The 19,996-nt window shown below is 42.1% G+C and overlaps 1 protein-coding gene across 1 annotated transcript in view; it reads left to right on the top strand.

Moving 5' to 3' along the window:
• The window catches only part of LOC106604361 (PPARG related coactivator 1), a 32,017-nt gene extending 12,953 nt beyond the window's left edge, over positions 1-19,064 (top strand). The window contains exons 7-14 of the mRNA XM_014198921.2: positions 3,494-3,554; positions 3,876-3,943; positions 4,268-4,979; positions 7,763-7,957; positions 9,025-9,103; positions 9,374-9,495; positions 13,426-13,577; positions 18,344-19,064. Of these exons, the coding sequence (XP_014054396.1) occupies positions 3,494-3,554; positions 3,876-3,943; positions 4,268-4,979; positions 7,763-7,957; positions 9,025-9,103; positions 9,374-9,495; positions 13,426-13,577; positions 18,344-18,447 (1,493 nt within the window). The 3' untranslated portion in view covers positions 18,448-19,064. The remainder of the gene's footprint in view (positions 1-3,493; positions 3,555-3,875; positions 3,944-4,267; positions 4,980-7,762; positions 7,958-9,024; positions 9,104-9,373; positions 9,496-13,425; positions 13,578-18,343) is intronic.
• Positions 19,065-19,996: the final 932 nt, after the last annotated feature.

The raw sequence follows: 19,996 nt of genomic DNA, 5'->3' as shown, positions 1-19,996 counted from the left end.
TCAGTTAGGATCATCACTTTATTTTAAGAATGTGGAATGTCATAAATAATTCTCTACTGTTCTCTACTATCTACTTTCGTCTCTACTATCAGCTTTCATTTCTTTCATCACATTCCCATTGCATCAGAAGTTTACATGCACTCAATTAATATTTCAAATTTTATTTGTCACGTGCACAGAATACAACAGGTGTAGACCTTAGAGTGAAATGCTTACTTACAGGCTCTAACCAATAGTGCAAGAAAGGTATTAGGTGAACAATAGGTAGGTAAAGAAATAAAATCAACAGTAAAAAGACAGGCTATATACAGTAGCGAGGCTATAAAAGTAGCAAGGCTACATACAGACACCGGTTAGTCAAGCTGATTGAGGTAGTATGTACATGTAGATATGGTTAAAGTGACTATGCATATATAATGAACAGAGAGTAGCAGTAGCGTAAAAGAAGGGGTGGTGGGTGGCGGGACACAATGCAGATAGCCCGGTTAGCCAATGTGCGGGAGCACTGGTTGGTTGGCCCAATTGAGGTAGTATGTACATGAATGTGTAGTTAAAGTGACTATGCAAATATGATAAAAGAGAGTAGCAGCAGTGTAAAGAGGGGTTGGGGGGGGCACAATGCAAATAGTCCGGGTAGCCATTTGATTACCTATTCAGGAGTCTTATGGCTTGGGGGTAAAAACTGTTGAGAAGCCTTTTTGTCCTAGACTTGGCACCCCGGTACTGCTTGCCATGTGGTAGTAGTGAGAACAGTCTATGGCTGGGGTCTTTGACAATTTCTAGGGACTTCCTCTGATACCGCCTGGTGTAGAGGTCCTGGATGGCAGGCAGCTTAGCCCCAGTGATGTACTGGGCCGTACACACTACCCTCTGTAGTAGAGGTCGACCGATTATGATTTTTCGACGCCGATACCGATTATTGGAGGACCAAAAAGGCCGATACCGATTAATCGGCCGGTTGTATTTATTTTGTAATAATGACAATTACAACAATACTGAATGAACACTTATTTTAACTTAATATAATGCATCAATAAAATCAATTTGGCCTCAAATAAATAATGAAACATGTTCGATTTGGTTTAAATAATGCAAAACAAAGTGTTGGAGAAGAAAGTAAAAGTGCAATATGTGCCATGTAAGAAAGCTAATGTTTAAGTGTCTTGCTCAGAACATGGGAACACATGAAAGATAGTGGTTCCTTTAAACATGAGTCTTCAATATTCCCAGGTAAGAAGTTTTAGGTTGTAGTTATTATAGGAATTATAGGACTATTTCTCTCTATACGATTTGTATTTCATATACCTTTGACTATTGGATATTCTTATAGGCACTTTAGTATTGCCAGTGTAACAGTATAGCTTCCGTCCCTCTCCTCGCTCCTACCTGGGCTCAAACCAGGAACACATTGACAACAGCCACTCTCGAAACAGAGTTAACCATGCAGAGGAAGGGAAACAACTACTCCAAGTCTCAGAGCGAGTGACGTTTGAAACGCTATTAGCGTGCACCCGGCTAACTAGCTAGCCATTTCACATCGGTTACACCAGCCTGATCTTGGGAGTTAGCAGTCTTACATTTTTGGGGTAGAAGTTGTTCAGGGTCCTGTTGGTTCTAGACTTGGTACATCTCTGCTACTGCATGGCAAGCAGTAGTGGACAGTCTATGACTTGGGTGGCTGGAATCTGACAATTTTTAGGGCCTTCCTCTGATACTGCATGGTATAGAGGTCCTGGATGGCAGGGAGCTCAGCCCCAGTGATGTACTGGGCAGTACGCACTAGCCTCTTTAGTGCCTTGTGATCAGATCCCAAGCAGTTGCCATACCAAGTGGTGATGCAGTCAGTCAAGATGCTCTCAATTGTGCAGCAGTAGGACTTTTTGAGGATCTGAGGGCCCGTGCCAAGTCTTTTTAGCCTCTTGAGGGGGGCGAGGCATTGTCATTGCCATGATTGATCCTTTGTGATGTCGACACTGAGGAACTTGAAGCTCTCGACCTGCTCCACTACAGACCTGGTAATGTGAATGGTGGCGTGCTTGGCCCCTCATTTCTTGTAGTCTATGATCAGCTCCTTTTATCTTTCTTACGTTAAGGGGGAGGTTGTTGTCTTGAGACCACACTGACAGGTCTCTGACCAACTCCCTATAGGCTGTCTCATCGTTGTCGGTGATCAGGCCTTCCACCGGCGTGTCTTCAGCAAACTTAGTCGTGCGCTGCCATGCAGTCGTTGGTGAACTGGAAGTACAGGAGAGGACTAAGCATGCACCCCTGAGGGGCCCGTGTTGAGGGTCAGCGTGGCAGATCTGTTGTTGCCTACCCTCACCACCTGATGGTAGCCCGTCAAGAAGTCCAGGATCCAGTTGCAGAGGGAGGTGTCCCAGGGTCCTTAGCTTAGTGATGAGCTTGGAGGACACTATAGTGTTGAACGCTGAGCTGTAGTCAATGAACAGCATTCTCACTTAGGTGTTCCTCTTGTCCAGGTGGTAGTGCAATAAAGATTGCGTCATCTGTGGATCTGTTGCGGCAGTATACGAATTGGAGTGGGTCCAGGGTGTCTGGGATGATGGTGTTGTGAGTCATGACCAGACTTTTGCAGCATTTTATGGCTACAGGTAGTGATTTAGACAGGTTACCTTGGTGTTCTTTGGCACATGGACTATGGTGGTCTGCTTGGTACAGGGAGAGTTTAAAAATGTCAGTGAAGACAATTGCAAACTGGTTAGCACATGCTCAGAGTACGCGTCATGGTAATCCATCTGGCCCTGTGAATGTTAACCTGTTTGTCTTACTTGCATAGGCTACGGCGAGCGTGATCACACAGTTGTCTGGAACAGCTGGTGCTCTCATGTATGTTTGTCCTGTATTGAGGCTTTGCCTGTTTGATGGCTCGTCGTGGCAGGATTTCTTATAAGCGTCTGGATTAGTGTCCTGCTCCTTGAAAGTGGCAGCTCTAGCCATTAACTTAGTCCGGATGTTGCCTGTAATCCATTGATTCTGGTACGTACGTTCACTCTGGAGTCGACGCACTTATTAATGAAGCCGGTGACAGATGTGCTAAACACCTGAATGCCATCGGATGAATCCCGGAACATATTCCAGTCTGTGCTAGCGAAACAGTCCTGTAGCTTAGTCAGGGCAGCTGCTATGTGGTCATGTCGGCTGAGCTGCTGGAATTCTGCCCTGTCCACAAATCCATTTAACTCTCGCACCGCTGCCTTTCTCTGGCTGGAAGTACAGGCCCCAGCTAGAACAAGGAGCCAGACGTGTTTGTGTCGGCCCCTCCACTGGCGTGTGTGTAATGACACCACGACTGACTAGTCCAGGCCTGGCATAATGGCTGAAACCTCCATGTAGATGTCCCAAAATCTAAATTGTATAATGGAAACAAGTCCTTATGAATGTTTTGTTGGTGGAGAATGGTAACTGTGCTACCCTACCCCCTTCCTCCATCCTTTGCTTTTACTCATGCTTTCTCCTCCCCCTCTCTCTCCAGCTAAAGAGGAGCAGTGTGTTCCGGAGGTCTCTGGTAGAGCAGCCGCTGTAGGAAACTCTAGGTGAGTTACCCTACAGCCCCATGCTGCTCTGGGTCGTGTGTGTGTGTGTGTGTGTGTGTGTGTGTGTGTGTGTGTGTGTGTGTGTGTGTGTGTGTGTGTGTGTATGGAGAGCCTTCGCCAAGACCTACCGCAAACCCGAAGACCTGGACTTCTGACCCCACAATGGGCCAAGCACTCAACCATTTTCTATTTGTTTCTGTTCAGCAGTTCGAAAATGTTCTACTGTCTTCGTCTGTGTGGTTTCTGGACTAAGCCCTAGGCTCCTCTTAGAAGTGTACATGTTCAATAAAGCAGTGGGTTGAAGGTTTGTTTCTGTCATAGTGTGGCGCAGCCATGTGATAGGACCCCTGTGGAGAGAGTCCGAGCGCATGACCTGACCAGCACTGCAGGTACGAACTACTGTACACACACCAGTCACCCTGTTAGCTGCTAATGGTCATTTTATAGTGCAAATGCTAATCACACACCAATCACCCTGTACATTGCTAATGCTAATAATACACTGCTAACATACTAAAAAACAAGGAAGAAGTTTACGCCACTAACCTAAATCGCACTGTCACTCAATGGAGTAAATGAAAAGTTACCTGTTTCTCTTGGTAAAATGCTTGATATCCATTATTGTCTTACGAAATCTACCTTCAAATGGCTGCCAGAGGTATTCTGCTTCTAATGGAACAGTAGCTGACTACTCTGTTCCCATCTCTTTCCAGGTCTGACTCCTCCAGCTACCCCTCCTCACCAGATGTGGAAGCCCCTGGTCCCAGTTGCCCTCCTTGATAAGAGCCAAGCCACTGAGGCCCCCAAACCATCGTCCTCCAAGGCCATCCAGATCGTCACGCGGCCCCTGCCCTCCAACAAGCTTTGGAGCAAGCCCCCCAGCCCCCCTATAACGCCCAATCCAGTGTCTCTCACCCTGGCCTTCTCAGACCACGACTACTCCCTCCCTCAGAAGGAACCCATGGCTATTGCAGGAGAGCCAGGCAAGCGCTGGAATGTCAAACAGCAAGCAGCCATCACCATCGAGCCACTTGGCAGCAACACTACCAGGGTACCCCAGAGTATCCCTGCCCCCTCCCTCCAAACCCTCACAACTGCCCTGGGTACGAAGAACCATCAGGCCCCCCTAGGTCCCCAGCCCCTGGATGTAAAGACTGACAGGACTAGCTCTGTGCTGGAGACCCCCGATGCCTCTCCCACCAGGCTGATGGACCAGGCTGGTCTCCTGGAGAGGAGTCCCAAGAAAGGGAGGTCTTACCGGGGCTACAATAATACCTTCTCCCCCAGGCCTAGCCCAAGCCCCAGGGAAGGAAAGCGAGGAAGGAAGAGGAAACGGAGAATCCGCCGTTCCTCCAGCCCTGGCTTTACTGACTCGGAGTCGGACTCGACTTCTCAGTCTAGATCTCGCTCTCTACCCAGGAAGAGGTGAGATGTTCATCCCCTCTTTTATTTCTGTTTTAGAAGCTTTTTGTCCCCCCCTGTCAATGGGCAAGGCGGTGTCCTCTAATGTTACGGAGTCTTATATCTGTCAGGGGAAAAGAGAATGTCCATATTCATCCCAGTCATCTCTATTCAGTGAGGAAGAAGGCTGGTTCATGGGCACAGATTAGAGGTCGAACGATTATGAATTTTCAACGCCGATACCGATTATTGGTGGACCCAAAAAAAGCCGATACCAATTAATCGGGCGTTTTTTTTTTTATTGTATTTTAAAAAAACATTTTTTTTAATAAATATATTTTTTATATATGTAATAATGACAATTACAACAATACTGAATGAACAATGAACCCTTTTATTTAACTTAATATAATACATAAATACAATCTATTGAGTATCAAATAAATAATGAAACCTGTTCAATTTGGTTTAAATAATGCAAAAACAGTGTTGGAGAAAGTGCAATATGTGCCATGTAAAAAAGCTAACGTGTAAGTTCCTTGCTCAGAACATGTGAACATATGAAAGCTGGTGGTTCAATATTCCCAGTTAAGAAGTTTTTGGTTGTAGTTACTATAGGAATTATGACACGTCGACTGTTTCTCTCTATACCATTTGTATTTCATATGCCTTTGACTTTTGGATGTTCTTATAGGCACTTTAGTATTGCCAGCCTAATCTCGGGAGTTGATAGGCTTAAAGTCATAAACAGCACTGTGATTCAAGCATTGCTAAGAGCTGCTCGCAAACGCAGTAAAGTCTAAATGAATGCTTACGAGCCTGCTGCTGCCTACCACCGCTCAGTCAGACTGCTCTATCAAATCATAGACTTAATTATAATAAACACAGAAATACGAGCCTTTGGTCATTAATATGGTCAAATCTGGAAAATATAATTTCGAAAAACAAAACAATTATTCTTTCAGTGAAATACGGAACCGTTCTGTATTTTGATGAACGGGTGGTAACCCTAAGTCTAAATATTGCTGTTACATTGCACAACCTTCAATGTTATGTAAAATTCTGGCAAATTAATATGGTCTTTATTAGGAAGAAACACAGTTCGCAATGAGCCAGGCAGCCCAAACTGTTGCATATACCCTGACTCTGCTTGCACTGAATGCAAGTGACACAATTTCCCTAGTTAATATTGCCTGCTAACATGAATTTCTTTTAACTAAATATGCAGGTTTAAAAAAATAGACTTCGGTCTATTGATTTTAAGAAAGGCATTGATGTTTATGGTTAGGTACATATGTGCAGCAAATGTTTTTTCACACATGTGCTTCTGTTAAATCATCACCTGTTTGGCAAAGTTGAAGTAGGCTGTGATTCGATAATGAATTAACAGGCACCGCGTTGATTATATGCAACGCAGGACAAGCTAGTTAACCAAGTAATATCATCAACCATGTGCAGTTAACTAGTGATTATGTGAAGATTTGTTTTTTATTAAATAAGTTTAATGTTAGCTAGCAACTTACCATGGCTCATTGCAGCCACAAGGTCCTTTTGACGCTGCACTCACGTAACAGGTGGTCAGCCTGCCACGCAGTTTCTTCATGGATTGCAATGTAATCGGACATAATCGGTGTCCAAAAAGGCAGATTACCGATTGTTATTTAAACTTTAAATTGGCCCTAATTAATCGGCCATGCCGACTAATCGGTCGACCTCTAGCACAGATGTATCTGTTCTGAACAAATACAGTACCAGTCAAAAGGATTTTTCTATATTTTTACTATTTTCTACATTGTAGAATAATAGTGAAGACATCAAAACTATGAAATAACACATATGGAATCATGTAGTAACCAAAAAAGTGTTTAAAACATCTAAATATATTTGAGATTCTTCAAAGTAGCCACCCTTTGCCTTGATGACAGCTTTGCACACGCTTGGCATTCTCTGAACCAGCTTCATGAGGTAGTCACCTGGAATGCATTTCAATTAACAGGTGTGCCTTGTTAAAAGTTAATTTGTGGAATTGATTTCCTCAATGCGTTTGAGCCAATCAATTGTGTTGTGACAAGGTAGGGGTGGTATACAGAAGATAGCCCTATTTGGTAAAATACCAAGTCCATATTATGGCAAGAACAGCTCAAATAAGCAAAGAGAAATGACAGTCCATCATTATTTTAAGACATGAAGGTCAGTCAATACAGAAAATGTCAAAAACCTTTACATTTTCTTCAAGTGCAGTCACAAAAATCATCAAGCGCTATGATGGAACTGGCTCTCATGAGGACCGCCACAGAAAAGGAAGACCCAGAGTTACCTCTGCTGCAGAGGATAAGTTCATTAGTTACCAGCCTCAAATAGGAGCCCAGATAAATGCGTCACAGAGTTCAAATAAGACACAGCTCAACATCAACAGAGGAGACTTCGTGAATTAGCCATTAATGGTTGAATTGCTGCAAAGAAACCACTACTAAGGACACCAATAAGAAGAGGAGACTTGCTTGGGCCAAGAAACACGATCAATGAACATTAGACAGGTGGAAATCGGTCCTTTTGGTCTGAGTCAAAATTGCAACCGCCATGTCTTTGTTTTGATTTGTTTAACACTTTTTTTGGGGTTACTACATGATTCCATGTGTGTTTCATAGTTTGTGTTCTCTGTCTCCCTCCCCAATCTGCAACCAATGTAGCAATCAAAAAGGTGATGTCATTAGCTTAAACCAATATGACTAATGGCGATATCCAGTCCATCCTAATCTGACATTACTGACAGATTCCCTTCTCCTTCCCGTTCATCTCTCCTCCAGGTACAGGCCTCGTCACTCTGATAGCAGCTTCAGTGCCTCATCTTGCTCCTCCTCTCGTTCCTCCTCTCCTTCCCTGGCCAGCTTTCCGCGGCGGCGGCGATATTCCTACTCCTCTTCCCGATCAGGATCATGGAGTAGGTCCTGTTCCCGCTCTCCCCACAGACGGGCGTGGAGTAGATGCAGCAGACAACGCAGGTAATTAAAGCACTTTCCTCAAAAAACCATGAGTTACATTTTTTTCTATGGTATTGGTCAGTTCAAATGAACCAAAAATGCGTACATGCAGTGCAGTCAGATCAGTGTATGTTTTCCTGACTACTTGGGATAGGATAACATAATTTACAGTGCATTCGGAAAGTATTCGGAACACTTGACTTTTTCCACATTTTGTTACGTTACAGCCGTATTCTAAAATTGATTTAATTGTTTTTTCCCATACCCCATAATGACAAAGCAAAAACTGTTTTTTTAGAAATGTTTGCAAAATTATAAAAAATGAAATATAAAATGTATGTAAGTATTAAGACCCTTTACTCAGTGTTTTGTTGAAGCACCTTTGGCAGCGATTACAGCCTCGAGTCTTCTTGGGTATGAAGCTACAAGCTTGGCACACCTGTATTTGGGGAGTTTCTCCCATTCTTCTCTGCAGATCCGCAAGGTCTGTCAGGTTGGATGGGGAGCGTCGCTGCACAGCTATTTTCTGGTCTCTCGAGACGTTTGATTGGGTTCAAGTCCTGACTCTGGCTGGTCCACTCAGGGACATTCAGAGACTTGTCTCAAAGCCACTCCTGCATTGTCTTGGCTGTGTGTTTAGGGTCATTGTCCTGTTGGAAGGTGAACCTTCGTCCCAGTCTGAGGTCCTGAGTGCTCTGGAGCATGTTTTCATCAAGGATCTCTCTGTACTTTGCTCCGTTCATGTTTTCATGTTTCCCTTGATCCTAACTAGTCCCTGCCATTGAAAAACATCCCCACAGCATGATGCTGCCACCATTCTTCACCTTAGGGATGGTATTGGCCAGGTGATGAGTGGTGCCTGGTGTCCTCCAGACCTGATGCTTGGCATTCAGGCCAACGGTTTGTTATGGGGTATTGTGTGTAGATTTTTATTTAATCCATTTTAGAATAAGGCTGTAACGTAACAACATTTGGAAAAAGTGAAGGGGTCTGAATACTTTTTGAATGCGCTGTACTTAGCTTCATGGATACAGATTATTTAAATTATTTAACATTGACCACGTCTCCTATTCCGTTTCTTTCCACAGCCCGTCTTTCAGACCAGGTTACCGGCCTGAATCTAGAGAAAACAGTGAGGTGGTGAAGAGACTCAAAGATAAAGCCATTGTGAGTACATACTTTTCTATTAAAGTGAAGTTGGCCAGTGATGATACGATGATAAGTCGGAACGGGACAGTCTGTCTCTGGGGGTCACTGGGTCAAGGTCACGTTCTGTGTTTCTGAGTTCAGTTCCCCAGAGCAGCGTGTTCTTTTCAGTTGAAGACATAGGCATTTGTCAGAGAAAGGCCCCTTCTCAGACATTGAAGCCAATAGTACCTTGTCTGTTACCGTGTGTATGTATGGTCAGCTGACTAATGCCGTTCTCTCTCCCCTCAGGAGGAGCGTAGGGTTGTTTACGTAGGGAGAATCCGAGAGACAATGACTCATAAAGAGCTGAAGGAACGCTTCTCTCTGTACGGAGAGATTGAGGAGTGCACTTTACATTTCAGAGGCCATGGGTAAGTAAGTACTCAAACACCGGTCATGTTTTGTTTCAATAACAAGTAATGCCTGAAACCTGGCTCATGTTCTGTCAGCACGATATGGAAAACATTTTGAAACTAAAAACGAGTTCTATTGGACAGGTCTGAATCCTACCTAGGGCTGTTACGGTGACCATTTTACCTCCACACCGGCAGTCACGAGTCATGATTGCAGTCAAATTCCACGTGACCGTTGAGTCACGGTAACGAGGCTTCTCCAAAACGGCGCTCTGTTGGCAATTAGTAGCCTACCAAACTTGCTAACGGCAAGTCGCTAATGGCCTGGTACCCCCTCCTATTCCCCTCTAATCACGCTGACATCAATGTAAACGCAATCGAAAATCAAACATTTCGTGAGAGCCCTGGCACTGAGATTGAGTGGAATAGGATCACTTGTTGTGTAGCGTGAGCCAGCTCCTCATAGCTGGTTGATGCGTGCAATGAAATAAGTGTTCCTATAAGCCCATGTTGTGCAACATTTCTAGAGGCTATGCAATTGTGTAAGAACAGTTTTCATGGCCTCCATCAGCTTTCTATAGACTAGGCCTACTATTTACTTCTCAACTCTCCTAATGTTGATAATATTAAGCACAATCAGAGTAGCCTACCTTGCTGGAATGAAAATTAACCGCGGGAAAACATCCTCCATTCGCTATTCAAGTGCATACGAATGTCTTTATTATGCCCCTTTTCCAACAGGTGCATAATGGCCCATTTTTCTAAATCAAATGTAATTTCACACATAATATTTAGTACATGTAAAGACAAGATTAAATTGAATAGTCTGGAGAGCCCATAGCCTACGGAGCCTAGTGAAATGTGTTCTTATAAGCCTAGTCATTGCGCAATTGCATGGGAAGTGTTTTGACTGCTCACTATTTAAGAGGGTCCCAGCTTTCTCGCCCTGCTATATTTATTGATAAATACCTTAAATTTAGCACATTCATCCACTTTACAACCGGTGAAGCCTACCTGGCATATTAAAAACATAACCGCACATATTTTCAATTTGAGTGCAGGCTATAGATTACTTTTTTTTGTGGGCCATTCTAAATAAGAAATAATTGCACCAGTGGCGGTCAGTGCCGTTTTAAGATGAGGGAGGACAATTTGTTTCTCATGAGTATGGCCTTATTTCTATTACAACATATTGGATGACTGTTATTCAAATTCCATTCACCAAGTTCATTGTAACCGATAGGTTTAGGCTACTACATGATACTCAAATTTTCCCTATATGCATCAGGTTGCTACAACAAATTTGAGGTGACAGAGAGTAACACATGGACAGACGGTGTCATTCAATACCGCCTTCCACACTCTTGCCTGCATCTAACTGATATAGGCTGTATTCATTAGTCCAACAGTTGCAAATGAGCGTTTCTGTTGGACAAATTCAAGTGTTTATCCCTGTTTTGTTCTGTTGCTTCCGTTTAAGAAACGTTTTTTAACAGTATCACTGGAATAAATACACCCCCTGATCACGCGAACGCACAGTGAACTTTCATAGCAGCCACGTAGTATTCCTTCTCGCATCTATGTACTGCACTTCTTCCCTTCGCTTGTGGACTTCAATACACAACACATCAGCTGTGTGTGTGTGACAAGCCAAACCGCTACACACAGCCTACATCGCTCTCACCATATTTGCTAAAGTAACCTCATAGTCAGCATAGCTAATTGAACTAATGCGTTACTAAACCCGCTACAATCATGCAGTAACGTTAGTAAGCAGTTACACCGGCGGGGCTCAGTGGCAATAAATTTGAAAAACCAAAAGCTTACCTTGACTTGGAGGAGTTCCAGTGTTGCGTTGGATAGTTATAGCCAGCTAGCTAACATAACAGCCCTCTGTTTTAGCAGGGTGTTTGAGTAGGTGACAATAGCCAGCTGCATTTGCTAGCTAAGTGAAACTGGGGGGGACACTTTAGCACGTCTCCATTTTTGAAGAAATTAATTTGTTCAAAACTGTTCAACTATTGTCTTTCTCTCTCAACTACTCACTACATTTAATGCACTGTAGTTCTAGCTAGCTATAGCTTATGCTTCCTATACTAGATTCATTCTCTGATTCTTTGATTGGGTGGACAACATGTCAGTTCATGCTGCAAGAGCTCTGATAGGTTGGAGGACCTCTCTAGAAGCTGTCAAAATTACTATGTAATTCTATGGAAGGGGGTGAGAACCATGCGCCTCCTAGGTTTTCTATTGAAGTCAATGTACCCAGAGGAGGACGGAAGCTAGCTGTCCTCCGGCTGCACCATGGTGCTACCCTACAGAGTCCTGTTGAGGCTACTGTAAAATATTGTTTTAATCAATTATTTGGTGATATGTGATTGTATTTAGTATAGTTTAATCTAAAAATGTTTACTTTTAAATGTTTGAAATTTTGTTTTTTATGAAATTCACCGAGGATGGTCCCCTGAGGAGCCTCCACTTAATTACACACATTAGTTCATAAGTAAAGACAAGATTACATTGAGAATAGTCTGATGGGTGAGAATATTATGAAGTGCTTGTCGAACTGCGAATGAGACTGATGAAGTCTGTGCAGCCTGCACAAGAAACGGAGCAGAGTGCATGGCATCACTTTTTTCAAATCATTATTAGTTGCATCATGCAGCCTTTGAATGTATTAGAAATCAAAACAGGTTTTTCACAAAGTACCATAAATAATTCTAAATTAAGCATATAGGAGGTTCTGTTACAAATTCTCAACACCGAATAGCAGCATGTGCGCACTCCACGTGAAATCGTTTGGAGAAAAACATCCTTTTTATTTTATTCAGCTATGTTCAATTTTATTCTTACTATAAAATGCCACAGGAATGATAAACAAATCTTGTCTGCTAAAAACTAGTGTCCCCATAGTCACATGGCATAGCAAGAGTAGAGCCTAACATATGGATGACTCAGAATATGCTATTCTGTTCTTGTAAAATGCGCTACATTTTCTTTGTTTTGTTTTAGTCCCGCCTGAAATTGATTTATTGTGATGTCTAGGCTATATTGAATGATTTAATTTGACTTTTTTAAATTGTAGGTGTTCCAAAGGTCTGCATTAGTGGCTTGTAGGCTATGCGTGGAAGCCCGGAGATGCTAAACGTGTTTGTTAATTAATGGTAATTCACCGTAAGACCAGCAGTTACCGTAATTTCCGGACTATTAAGCGCACCTGAATATAAGCTGCACCCACTGAATTTTTAAAAAATTATTATTTTGAACATAAATAAGCCGCACATGTCTATAAGCCGCACATGTCTATAAGCCGCAGGTGCCTACCGGTACATTGAAACAAATGAACTTTACACAGGCTTTAACGAAACATGGCTTGTAACAAAAATAAATACCGTAAATTCCGGACTATAAGCCGCAACTTTTTTCCCAGGCTTTGAACATCGCGGCTTAAACAATGAAGCGGCTAATATATGGATTTTTCCCGCTTTCAATTTTTTTTTTCTTCAAAGAAACACATTCTGTGACGTGCTCAGTTTTTTGGCGGCATGAAGCTTTCATTAGACCAATGAAATTGCCGAACGGGTTAGCCGTTAACTTGGTTCTGTGCTTGCTGAACACAACTTGAAGACTCATTTTCTTCCCAGAACCAGAACACCAACCCTTGCTTGACCCTTTCCGTGGTCTCTCGGGCCAAACTACAGCTGCTACAGCAACAACCAGGCTAAACCACCAGTGGCTCTTTTAAGAACTCACACCTCAACACAATCTAGTAGTGTTCATGTCACCAAGCAGAAGAAAACCGACCAACAGGGAGGGACTACCCAGAATTATCCACCAGTCAATGCAAATGTTTCTTTGCATTTTAAAATGTCTTCCATTTTGTGCCATAATGAATCAACCCTCTGTCTCCTGCATGTTTAAATATTTGCTATTCAATCTCTGTGACAGGGATAACTATGGGTTTGTGACCTACTACGATACGAAGGATGCATTCACGGCCATCGAGAATGGCAGCAAGCTCCGTAAGCCTGACGAACTCCCCTTTGACCTCTGCTTCGGAGGAAGGAGACAGTTCTGCAAGACGAGCTATGCTGATCTAGGTAAGACATGGTTTATATAAAATTGTGTAAACAGTGAATGCCATTTTTTTGGTTGTCAACACTGGTACTAGTTGTCAGTATTAAGATAAAATTATCATATTGTACTGTCACCTTTTTTTGGTATACACCTACATCTGATTGCAGTGATGCAAGGAGAGCTAGCAAAGAGTGTGTTCCATCAAAAATCCTGCAGGTGATGCTATTTAGGGTTGGACAGTATCCAGATTTCCATACCTACTGTACCTGTACCATACCAGGGTATACGGTATTACCGGAAATGCACACAAGGGGTGCTATTTCTTAACCAAAAAATGCGAACAAACGCTAATAAAGTACTAGCAAATTCCCGTAGTGGATGCTAGCTAAATGCTAACAAGCTCAAGCGAATTCCATGGACAGACAACCATGCTCCTAGTTGTGTAACTATCTCAAAAGGGTACTCACACTTTGATTCTCTGCTCTAACCAAGATGATTGATCTTGCAAGCTATAGGTTACTAGCTGGCACATTAACTAACCAAATGCATAGTTGCACTTATTTACCAGCTTCCTCAGACCACTCATAGAAAAGCTAAGTATGTCATTGGGTCTTTTTTTTTTTTTTTTTTCATTACTTTATACATGTTTCCGCTAAACAGAGACAGAATCAAGATGTTTCTAACGTAGAACTTCACAACAAAGTTGCCAATGTCTTTGTAGTTGTTACAAACAAGGAGGGATGGGGGTTTGAAATAATGTCACTATTTCAATACCATCATTCATTTTTGTCGGATATCCAGGTATTCGAAATACAGTGCATTCAAAGTATATAAACCACTTTACTTTTTACACATTTTGTTGGTACAGCCTAAATTTAAATATTAATTCAATTGAGATTTTTTGTCACTGGCCAACACAATACCCCATAATGTCAAAGTGGAATTATGTTTTCAGAAATGTATAAACGTTTATCAATTTAAAGCTGAAATCTTGAGTTAAGTATTCAACCTCTTTGTTATGGCAAGCCTAAATAAGTTCAGGAGTAAAAATTAGCTTAAGTTACATGGACTCACTCTTTGTTCAATAATAGTGTTTAACACTCATACAATTATCTGTAAGGTGCCTCAGTCGAGCAGTGAATTTCAAACCCAGACCCAACCACAAAGACCAGGGAGGTTTTCCAATGCCTGGCAAAGAAGAGCACCTATTTGTAGATGGTAAAATTAAGACATTGAATATCCATTTGAGCATTGGGAAGTTATTAATTACACTTTGGATTTTCTATCAATACAAAGATAGACGTCCTTCCTAACTCAGTTGCTGGAGAGGAAAGAAACCGCTCAGGGATTTCACCATGAGGCCAATGGTGACTTGAAAAAAAAGTTTGTTTAATGGCTGCAATAGAACTGATGGATGGATCAACAACATTGTAGTTACGCCACAATACTAACAGAAATGAGAGTGAAAAGGAAACCCGTACAGAATAAAAATTATTCAAAAAAATTAACCTGATGTCCTGAATACAAAGCGTTATGTTTGGGGGAAATCCAGACACTGGGAGACAAATTCAATGTTCGGCAGGACAATAACCTGAAACACAAGGCCAAATATACACTGAAGTTTCTTACCTAGACGACATCGAATGTTCCTGAGTGGCTTAGTTAGATTTAAGCCGATTTAAGCAAAACCTATGGCAAGACATGAAAATGGCTGTCTAGCAATGATCAACAATCAACTTGACAGAGCTTGAATGATTTTTTATAAAGAATGTGCACATTTTGTACAATTCAGTTGTGCTAAGTTCTTAGACTTGCCCAGAAAGACTCACCGCTTTAATCGCTGCCAAAGGTGAATCTAACATGTATTGACTCAGGGGTGTGAATACTTATGCATTTCATTTTCTATAAACTTTTTAACTTTGTCAATATGGGGTATAGTGTGTAGATGGTTAAGATTATTTTTTTTATCCATTTATATTCCGTCTTAACGCAACAATGTGGAATAAGTCAAGGGCTATAAATACTTTCTGAAGGAACTTAACAAGTTTAACTTGAGCACTGCTGCGCTGTATTGCTACGGATGGGCCGGTTTGTAACATACAGTTGAAGTCGGAAGTTTACATACACTTGGTTGGCGTCATTAACTAGTTTTTCAACCACTCCACAAATTTCTTGTTAACAAACTATAGTTTCGGCAAGTCGTTTAGGACATCTACTTTGCATGACACAAGTCATTTTTTCAACAATTGTTTACCGACAGATTATTTCACTTATAATTCACTGTATCACAATTCCAATGGGTCAGAAGTTTACATACACTAAGTTGACTGTGCCTTTAAACAGTTTAGAAAATTCCAGAAAATGTCATGGCTTTAGAATCTTCTGATAGGCTAATTGACATCATTTGAGTCAGTTGGAGGTGTACCTGTGGATGTATTTCAAAGGCCTATCTTTAAACTTAGTGCCGCTTTGCTTGACATCATGGGAAAATCAAAAGAAATCAGCCAAGACCTCCACAGGTCTGGTTCATCCTTGGGAGGAATTTCCAAATGCCTGAAGGTACCATGTTCATCGGTACAAACAACAGTATGCAAGTATAAACACCATGGGACCACGCAGCCGTAATACTGCTCAGGAAGGAGACGTGTTCTGTCTCCTAGAGATGAACGTACTTTGATGCGAAAAGTGCAAATCAATCCCAGAACAACAGCAAAGGACCTTATGAAGATGCTGGAGGAAACGGGTACAACAGTATCTATATCCACAGTAAAACGAGTCCTATATCGACAGCAACGAAGAAGCCACTGCTCCGAAACCGCCATAAAAAAGCCAGACTACGGTTTGCAACTGCACATGAGGACACAAATTGTACTTTTTGTAGAAATGTCCTCTGGTCTGATGAAACATAAATAGAACTGTTTGATCATAATGACCATCGTTATGTTTGGAGGAAAAAGGGGGATGCTTGCAAGCCGCAGAACACCATCCCAACCGTGTAGCACGGGGATGGCAGCATCATGTTGTGGGGGTGCTTTGCTGCAGGAGGGACTGGTGCACTTCACAAAATAGATGGCATCATGAAGATGGAAAATTATGTGGATATACTGAAGCAACATCTCAAGGCATCCATCAGTCAGGAAGTTAAAGCTTGGTCAAAAATGGGTCTTCCAAATGGACAATGACCCCAAGCATACTTACAAAGCTGTGGCAAAATGGCTTAAGGACAACATAGTCAAGTTATTGGAGGGGCCATCACAAAGCCCTGACCTCAATCTCATTGAAAATTTGTGTGCAGAACTGAAAAAGTGTGTGCGAGCAAGGAGGCCTACAATTCTGACTCAGTTACACCATCTCTGTCAGGAGGAATGGGCCAAAATTCACCCAACTTATTGTGGGAAGCTTGTGGAAGGCTACCCGACATGTTTGACCCAAGTTAAACTATTTAAAGGCAATGCTATCAAATACTAATATAGTGTATGTAAACTTCTGACCCACTGGGAATGTGATGAAAGAAATAAACTTAAATAAATATCTCTATTATTCTGACTTTTCACATTCTTAAAATAGTGCTGATCCTAACTGACCTAAGACACAGAATTTTTACTATGATTTAAAAGTCAGAATTGTGAAAAACTGAGTTTAAATGTATTTGGCTAAGGTGTATGTAAACATCCGACTTCAACTGTATGAGATGTGAGATGAGATGCCGAGGCAACTCGGTTACAGCCAAGACTAGCTAACTTGTAGCGGCCACAATGTTATCACATAACAGTTACTGTCTTTAATGGAGTAGCCTGGAGAATCTGGCTTGCTAGCTAAACTTGGCAGCTGTTGCTAGTTGAGGTCACATGCTGCGCTTTCTCCCCAAACCCTTTCAGATAAAACGGCAGCCTACCCATTGGTTGCTCGTTGTAGCTAACTTTTCATTCCGAAAGGTTATTTCATCTTGCATTAGTGAACCATCACTCCACTTGCTACACATTGAGTGTCTTTTCCACTTTCACTTTTTGATTGTCCGGATTCAAAAGGCACTCGCACATCTGAGCAATCTTGTTACAGGTGCATGGCAACAGTTGAAACAGGATGAAGGGAAAAAAGGAAACCACACACTGTTCTTGATAGTATCACTGATATTTAATAAGCTTACGTATCGGCCTAACGGCCTTCGTCAGAGCTTTTGTGAATTTTCTGAAAACAGCACCTCTATGTAGACCTAGCCCCACCCACATCCGTTCCACGTATGGAAAGGAGTTGGAGGCAAAGGAAAAATAAATAAGTGCTACCAAACATAACAATATGCATTTCACAAATATTACAAAAGTGTATAGACAAGACGCACCGAACACGTCCATAAAATCACAACGAGGACATAGCAAGTTTTCATTAATCATTGGGTACATCATACGAAAAAACAAAGTAATCTTGAATAGGAACATATTTTAAATTCACAACATAACATACATAGGCATTTCATCATTAAGTCCTTTAGGAAATAATGTCTGGAGGGTGAAAATCCAAAAACATTCTCTTTTGCTCAGAGTATTATTAATATCACCTCCCCTGTCTGATATCTTGACTTTCTCTATACCACAAAATCTAAAGGTAGAAATGTCATGCTTTTGGTCATTAAAATGTAGTGCGACTGGATAATCCCTGTCGTTTCTCCTGATTTAACTTTTATGTTCACTAATTCTCTCAAAATACAAATTATGCCAGTAAATCATAGTGGGTATTTCAAAGTACCCCAGTATACCGCCTAATACTAATCTTTCTCTCTTCATTCCTCCAGATTCTAACCGCGAGTATGACCCGTCGGCCCCCGTGACTGGCAAGTTTGATGCCCTTGACTTTGACACTTTACTGAAGCAGGCCCAGAAGAGTCTGAAGAGGTAACAGAGGTCAGCCCACTGGGGGCGCCACACTAAGACTTACCTCGGAGCCGTCGGCAGGCTCCTCCCACTGTCATCGCTGGCTTCGCCTTGACCGAGGGGTGGACCACAACGCACGGCCGATACATTAGCCAGCTAACATGAATTAACATGCAGATATAGCTCTTTTCTGGTTCATACAAGACAGTTTAAAGCTGCAATCAGAAATGATAGAGTAATAGAACCTTTACATTTTGGTTTAAGGCATTGTACGAAGCTAATAAGGCATAGTTCTATTCAAGAGTCAAATGTAATCAATGTCATTGATTGAAGCAGTATATCAGAATCATTATTCGGAAACGGTTGAATTGAGGAAGTCTGCCTTTTTTAATATGGGTTGTTTAAGCGTTAAATCATTTATGCCATGTTCATTTCAAGCCTGTCTATCGTTGAGCTCTGAAATGCTATTTCTGAATGCTTTGACATGTTAGCTGTATAACACATTTTCCTGCTTTGTGATATACAGTGCATTCGGAAAGTATTCAGACCCCTTGACTTTTTCCACATTTTTGTTACCTTACAACAGTATTCTAAAATGTTTTTTTTTTTTTTTTTTTTTACTTCTCTCCCCCACCAAGCTACACACAATACCCCATAATGACAAAGCATTTTACATTTACGTCATTTAGCAGACGCTCTTATCCAGAGCGACTTACAAAGCAACAACTGTTTTTTTGAAATTTTTGCAAATGTATTAAAAATAAACTGAAGTATTCAGACCTTTTACTCAGTACTTTGTTTAAGCACATTTGGCAGTGATTACAGCCTCGAGTCTAATTGGGTATGACTCTGTAAGCTTGGCACACCTGTATTTGGGGAGTTTCTCCCATTCTCTGCGGATCCGGACTCTGGCTGGGCCACTCAGGGACATTCAGAGACTTGTCCCGAAGCCACTCCTTCGTTGTGTGCTTAGTGTCATTGTCCTTTTGGAAGGTGAACCTTCGTTCCAGTCTGAGGTCCTGAGCTCCCTGGAGCAGGTTTTCATCAAGGATCTCTCTGTACTTTGCTCCGTTCATCTTTCCCTCAATCCTGACTAGTCTCCCAGCCCGTGCTGCTGAAAAATATCCTCACAGCATGATGCTGCCACCATGCTTCACCTTAGGGATGGTGCCAGGTTTCCTCCAGACATGACGCTTGTCATTCAGGCCAAAGATCTTGGTTTCATCAGACCAGAGAATCTTGTTTCTCATGGTCTGAGAGTTCTTTCGGTGCCTTTTTGCAAACGCCAAGCAGGCTGTCATGTGCCTTTTACTAAAGAGTGGCTTCCGTCTGGCCACCTTACCATAAAGGCCTGATTGGTGAAGTGCTGCGGAGATGGTTGTCCATCTGGAAGGTTTTGCTATCTCCACAGAGGAACACTTGAGCTCTGGTTCTTGGTCTCCTCCCTGACCAAAGCCCTTCTGCCCCGATTGCTCAGTTTGGCCGGGCTTCCAGCTCTAGGAAGTGTCTTGGTGGTTCCAAACTTCTTCCATTTAACATTGATGGTGGGCACTGTGTTCTTGGGGACCTTCAAT

Source organism: Salmo salar, chromosome ssa01 (genome assembly GCF_905237065.1).
Source record: "Salmo salar chromosome ssa01, Ssal_v3.1, whole genome shotgun sequence".
NCBI classification, from domain to species: Eukaryota; Metazoa; Chordata; class Actinopteri; order Salmoniformes; family Salmonidae; genus Salmo; species Salmo salar.
Note: the sequence above shows the minus strand (reverse complement) of the source record. Positions and strands in the feature narration are given on the sequence as shown.